This window comes from Porites lutea, chromosome 2 (assembly GCF_958299795.1).
Source record: "Porites lutea chromosome 2, jaPorLute2.1, whole genome shotgun sequence".
Classification (NCBI taxonomy): domain Eukaryota; kingdom Metazoa; phylum Cnidaria; class Anthozoa; order Scleractinia; family Poritidae; genus Porites; species Porites lutea.
In genome coordinates, this window is record NC_133202.1 from 32,890,447 (window position 1) to 32,897,440 (window position 6,994).

General features: G+C 39.4%; 1 protein-coding gene across 1 annotated transcript in view; it reads left to right on the forward strand.

Moving 5' to 3' along the window:
• The window catches only part of LOC140928379 (uncharacterized), a 9,143-nt gene extending 2,149 nt beyond the window's left edge, over window positions 1-6,994 (forward strand). The window contains exons 3-6 of the mRNA XM_073378118.1: window positions 1,397-1,432; window positions 2,301-2,399; window positions 3,453-3,593; window positions 5,502-6,994. Coding sequence (XP_073234219.1) covers window positions 1,397-1,432; window positions 2,301-2,399; window positions 3,453-3,593; window positions 5,502-5,983 — 758 coding nt within the window. The 3' untranslated portion in view covers window positions 5,984-6,994. The remainder of the gene's footprint in view (window positions 1-1,396; window positions 1,433-2,300; window positions 2,400-3,452; window positions 3,594-5,501) is intronic.

Genomic DNA, 6,994 nt, shown 5'->3' on the forward strand with positions numbered 1-6,994 from the left:
CCCGATCAAGATTATCATCGATGGTCACTCCAAGAGATTTAGCAGTAGCAACTTGGGTAACTCGAAAATCCGTAATTGTAAGTGTTGGGGAAACTGTTACAGTACTTAGCTTCTGCCGAGATCCAATTAACATGAACTCGGTTTTAGTCATATTTAGAGTGAGTTTGTTTGCTATTAGCCAATTGTGCGGTCCTCTAAATATGACTGCAACCAATGATGCGCAATACCATTGATACTAAAGAGGTTTAGTCTCGTGGTCCACCTTGTCGAAAGCATTTTTTTAAATCTAGGAATACGACAGGACTGATTTTGCCACGGTCAATTATTTGCAATATTATATGCCCAAGTATCCGTGGCTGATTTGTTATTGGCCAATGTTTCGGCTAACAAAATTAGCCTTCCTCAGGGGCAAGTGTATGATGTTTTCCCGACCGCGACCGATTCTGCAATCCACCGAACGCTTCAGGAACATCTTTAAAGAAGTACCTGTCGTCGCTTTCTGCCGTTCACCTTTTAGAACCGTCGTGACCTCCTCGTTCGTGCGAAACTCGCAAACAGCTACAGCACATCCGGCAAGCCCCCTGCCGGCACATTCCGTTGCAACTCCAGACATGGCTGCCCCACCTGCCCATACATTAGCCATGGGAAAACATCATTCACTTTCACCAACACAGGAGAAACAAGACAAATTAAACATCACATTACTTGTGACTCAACAAGAGAAGATGTAAAAAAAAAAAAAACAATATATAGGTGAAACTAAACGCACACTTCGTGAACGCTTTAAAAAACAAAGACAGGCAACAAACAATTCACTCCACGCAAACGCCACAGCAGCAGTCCCTTCCTATTTTAATCAACCTGGCCACTCGATCGCAGACACAGAACTTATTCTGCAGGAATTACAACCCACCCTCAGCTTGGCACGCCGTAAGGCAAGAGAAGCATACCTCATAGACAGAGGCAAAACCCTGTCACCAGACGGTCTGAACCGAAGGAATGAACATTGGACTGTTTATTGTATAATCATTTACCTGTATATTATTCTATCTAGTATTAATAATTATAGTTAATTATTAACCACTTATGTGAATTCTAAATTCAAATTTTAGGAGCCGTTAAAAGATATTTTTTCTCGGTATAGTTCTGGCCTTAGGAAGGCTAATTTTGTTAGCCGAAATATTGGCCCATAATAAATCAGCCCTTTACGGTAGTGCCAGCCCTGCATTCAGAATTGTACTTTTGTAAGTCCATCACTGTACATGACTTAGCCTCCGACGTGGACGTTCCACAGGGGCTCGTCTGGTTTTAGAAGAGAACGCGTGACGAAACCCTAAGGATATCACGGCGTGGGAGACATATGTTACAATACTTATAGTTTCACTCAAATTTTCAGGTCGAGATGGAAGAGATGGAAGACCAGGTCCTCCTGGTAAGTTCATCTTGCAGATCTCATAGTTAGTCAATTGTAAACATGCCTTTGCCAATGCAACTTCAACGCAGCCATCGATCTTGTACTGAGCTAAATGGGCTAAATGGCTGCTTTTATTTGTCCCGCTTTAAGAGGTCCTTTATTTTCTCCTAAGAAGTCCTTATCAATGCAGTCAAAAGCCAGATTATAGAACCCTAATGTGTATATTTCGGTTCAAATTTACGCAGGATAAGGCCTCGAATTTGTTCTACGCGTAGTCACTCATTTCTCTTAAGGAAAAGTAGAGTGAACACACGAGCCCTCGTGAATATCTCCCCAAGTGAGAGAGAGATATTTTTTCTCTCCTTACGCCTCTGTCTTGCCTTTCTCCCTAAAGAAGGATTTTTACGCTGTCTCGTGTAAGGTTCCGTGTGAACGGGTTGCACACAGGTAAAAAATTATTCCGTTCAAAAATTTGTTCGGGCCCACGTAAACGGGGTCTTAGCTAACGTTAGCACTGTTGTGTTCGTATGGGAATGTGTTTTCGTATAGGAATGTGCTTAGTGTTATATGCAGCACATGCAGGTTCCAGCTAGGGAAAAACACTCTAACAGTCTAGTTACGTGAAAAACCTGTGCTTTAACGACAAATTCAATTCAGCTCAGTTTATCTATCCACTAATGAAATATATTAGTTAGAAATGTCACGGTAACTTTTGGCTGATTTCAGTATCAAACTCTTACTGAACGAATAGGCATGCAGTGGTTTGTAAGAGAATGACACTGCTAACATGTTGCAGGAAAAGTTTTTAAACTATTCTCTTAAAATATTCAAAAATACAAAAATATTTAAAATATTCCCTCAAACTTACTCTATTATCTCCTTTCAGGCAGAGACGGGAAGGATGGTAAAGACGGTAAAGATGGAAGAGAAGGCAGAGATGGAAGAGAGGGTCCCGCGGGACCTCGAGGACTTGCGGGACCACGAGGTATGACCCGGACGTTGAGCACAAGCAAGCGAAATTAATTAATATCAAAAGCGGCCTTCAAATATTTTGTCACTTCCTCGTTGTTTAACATATCTTTCGGCGGAGCACTGAGGTTCTCCACCAAAATGAGTTTATTTATTTGTAGCGGGAAAGGAGATAACAGATTCACTAACGAAACGATATATAAATTACCCAAAAATATCCTTAGGCCTCAAAGTAACAGCAGGTATGTTTTCAAAAACTAACGAGGATGAAGGTTTCTGAGTGCTTCATTGTGTACAGTGGAACCTCGATACAACGAAGGAGTCCGTTTAACTTATACTGTCAGAGGTTCTTTATATCGATATTCCACTGTCTCTGGTAAGTACGATCGACAAATTTTTGCGTAATACATGCCCAGTATGTGATGTTGTTTTTTATTTCTTCGGTTCTCGACCGACTTTAAAGGTAGGATGTTAGAAGGCTCCTTAGTGGGAAAAAAAAGCGAATGAAAAAATAACGGGCGCCAAAATCGGTTCTCGTCAAGAAGCCTGGCCCCAGGTTACGAATTAAGGGTTCATCTTCGTACTCTTGTTTCATCTTCTTCTCCTCCTTGTAGTTGTGGTGAGGGTAATTATATATTCAGACAAGGGGTTTCCCTCCTTCCTAAAAAGTTCAAGACCGTTTAAGCTTTGACCACTAAACTTAGTGACGTTTCCCCTAAATCATCTGGGAACATTTTAGTCAAAAGCACGTTAAATCACCTCATTGTGTCAATCATGTTATGCCTAGTACATTATTCTGTGCAATTTTGGTGGCCGTATCATAAGTGGCTTTTGATTTACAGAGGGGTGCCTCCGAATCCCCTCTCTTATGGTCGCAGAAATTAAGTAAAAACAAAAAGTCTGAATAGTTTTAAATACGGCGTCTTTGGTAACAGAGACAAAGATGGCAAATAACAACTGCAATTCAAAATAATTAATAACATAAAGATTTATAATCAAGGGTTGTACTCCTCTTCTTTGCTTCACTCTCGAGCACTAATGCTCACTCGCTATAGTTCTTTTTAAATAGGAGATGTTGGAAAAACTGGAAGTGTTGGCCCTCAGGGTCCCCCTGGATCACAAGGAGAGAAGGGAAAGGGACTGTCTGGGGTGAAATACGTTCGTTGGGGAAGGACCAACTGCTCAGGAGATGCAACGGTAGTGTACAGTGGTAAGAAGACATTGAAGACATCCTCTCGTTAAACAGTTCATTAGCGATTTTCTTAACCCTCGGACGTACACGCAAATTCATACCCCTACCGTGGTACAAGGGGGAGGGGGAGGGGGGTGGATGGAACCCCTCCCTAGAGTTTTTGATATGTTGCAGTATTTCGAAACGATTTTACCCTTGGTGGAAAGCCTTTGATTTTCTTAACAAGACGAGGTATATTTTATTGGTGGTGGCGCTGCTTGAGGCCTGTGACGTCACCAACAATAGTCGCTATCTAGGCCGCCATCTTGGATTTTACCAAGAGTTAGAAATCAGGTTAAAACCGCGAGAAATAGCATTTTTTTTGTGCTTTACAGAAATAAGCACTTTGCATGATTTTTTTTATTGTTGAAAGAAGTAGAAAAAAGCATGTATTTTAATCCAAGAATGGCTCGACCACCTGCTACTTATGACGTCATTTCTTGTAAGCATAGCAACTGACCATCACTGAACTTGTCTCAAAAAGTGCGCAAGCGATGAACAAACAGCTACTGAAAACGTCAGCTGCTGATGTTTTATGCTCTAGGAAAAAAACTCAGAAACCGCGTACCGCACCTCTTGTACGTCCGAGGGTTAAGCATTGTTAGAAAGTCTTATAACTAAAACGAGCAATACGTTTATCGCGAAAACCTCGCGAGAAGGCCGTAGAGGGGTTGCAGTAAGAATAGAGGGAAAGAAGCCAAAGGGAAGAAATATGATTCAAAGACTTAATGGGAAAAAAATGTATCACAAATAAACAAGAATCAGCTTGGCCGAGAGTCGAACCTGAAACATCTTTCGACTCCTAGACATTTGAACCACGCTGCCGTAATTTCCATAATTTTTATTTTTTTACTACACGAGGGCCTTACAGCTGCAATCGCTTTGTGTGGAACAACATAAAAACTCCTTTTTGTGGGCGTTTTTACCTTTTTTGGTATTTTAAGGCTTGTAGTAATATTTCCAAGTTTAATATAAGAGTTCCTGAATGGAAGTTTTAGTCGCATTTTTCGGGCATGTTTTCCTTTTTCATGCATCTCAGGCCTGTTAGAGTAAATAGCAGAGTTTTGGGCGTTTCTCAAAAACTCTCCTACGGTAGACTTCGGTGTAACTTAAGGTTGATTTCCACAGACGTGTTTTTAGCTACACACGTTAACGCACGTAAATTGTAATCACGTAAATAAAATAGAGGCAAGATAAAAAGGGCTGAGCTTAAACGAGAAGTTGAGCGAGGTTCAACTTTTACACTTACAAGCGACCTTTCATGCATTACCTCTATTTTATTTGCGAACGTAAATTTTACGCAAGTAGGCACGTCAAAATTACGCGATATTGGAAGTTAACCTTTAGCATAGTTAGTAGGGGGGGACTATGCTAACTATGCCTTTAGAAGGTAAAGTTGTTGTAAAACAACGTAACTTATGACGTCACAAATGATAGAATGGGCTGTACTGAACCCGATATAAGGCTAAAACTTGCCAGTTAAAAGCCTCCTCCATTCAAGAAGTTGTTTAGCCTAAAATTTGGAACACTGGTTTTTATTTTCTAAAATCTATTTGAAAAAAATATGTACACGTAGGTAAATAAGTCAACATTCAAGAATGACATAGGTGCCTTTATCACTCCAACTTAGAATATTGAATAAGCTGAAGACCACTACTCTTAGCTACAATGTATTTTTTCTTTTAAAAATAAGAGTCTATTTAAGTAACTAAATAGCTTAAATTTGAGCTAATTACCTTTTATTTAACAACCTGTTTGAGCTTGCTTAGGAAAATGCAGGTTCTCACTCGTAAGTTTTTACTGTAAACTCGTTACTTAATTTAATCCATTTTAAGTGTGAATGAAATTTAAATGACAAAAAGTTTCAAAGAGCTTTCTTGTCTTTAGGTATAATGGGTGGCGAACGTTACAGTCACACTGGAGGTGGAGTGAACTATCTTTGCCTTCCAAACACTCCAAAGTACGACAGATACAGAGACGGCTCTCAAGCGGTAGGATACGTTTACGGCGCCGAGTATGAAGTTAATTCCTACAGTGGGTATCCTCTCAGACGAAATCTCCATGATCATGAGGCGCCGTGCGCTGTCTGTTATGTGAAGTCACGTGGCTCAATGCTGATGATGCCTGCAAGGGATGATTGTCCATCTGGGTGGACCAAGGAGTATCAAGGGTATCTGATGACTTCTCATCACGGTCACAACAACCAAAAAGACTTCGTCTGTGTTGATAAAGACCCAGAGTATGTTCCAGGGTCCCATAAGGATATGGATGGTGCCTTACTATACCACGTTGAAGGGCAATGTGGTTCTCTTCCATGTCTTCCATATGTTCAACATCGAGAGCTGACATGCGCGGTGTGCACAAAGTGAGAGTGAACGTTGCACAAACCTTATGTAGGCGAAAACACTGTAGCCCAAACGCTCAAGAGTATATGTTTTTATCATAAAAGATATATTGTAATGAAAAAGGCAGACAACGCAATGCCTTTCTGTTTAGAAATGGACTTGAAAATCTATCAGCTCTTTTAAAAAACGGTGTTCTTAATAATATGTCCAACGTAGATCAATTGAATGAGTATATCCTTTGGTACTTCAGTGGTCTGATGCCAGTGCAGTTTAAGGTCATTACAGGTTATATTAAAAAATTAATACGGCCGTTCGGAATACATGAAGGTTCTTTTGGTTATTAAGAACAAAGCAATTGTACTATAGCATAAAGTATCCTTGCACATCAATAGTTAACTAATGTAGGTAGAAACAAATTCTTAGCTAAGTAAAATACTAAAATTTTTTGGAGACTTCAATAAGATAAAAACATCAGGACTCTTTCTGAGTAGAACTAACACGGTACTTTTTCTAGGCAAAATGAAACACGCGGACGGAAGGTCTCGATCCGCCACTGGCATGGTATTCCATAGATGCAGCGAGTCATAGAATAAATGTAATTTTTGCAAGAATTTCCAAAAATTGTGATTCATCAGATACGGCCTAAAGCTTTGGTGGTAATTCAGGGCAAAGCAAAATAAAAGAGTTGCTATAACATTAAGTCGTCAATAGTGTCAAATTAATATGGGTATATAGAAACAAATTATCAGGTAAGTAAAACAATGTTACTTACATACATACATACATACATACATATCCTTTATTTTAACACGATAAGTATGATTTAAAGTTCAAAGCTTGTGGGGTCGTGCAAAAATAATTACAAATGGATAAAACTATATAAAGAGGTAAGAATAACATTACTTACAAAATACAACTGCAATAAAAGTTACCTCTAAGTAAATTTTCACCATAAACAGAGAGCTGTAAGCTTTTTTACCTTTATATTATCAGCATTATTACAAAGTAAAACTTACCACATCAATAGTAGAACAA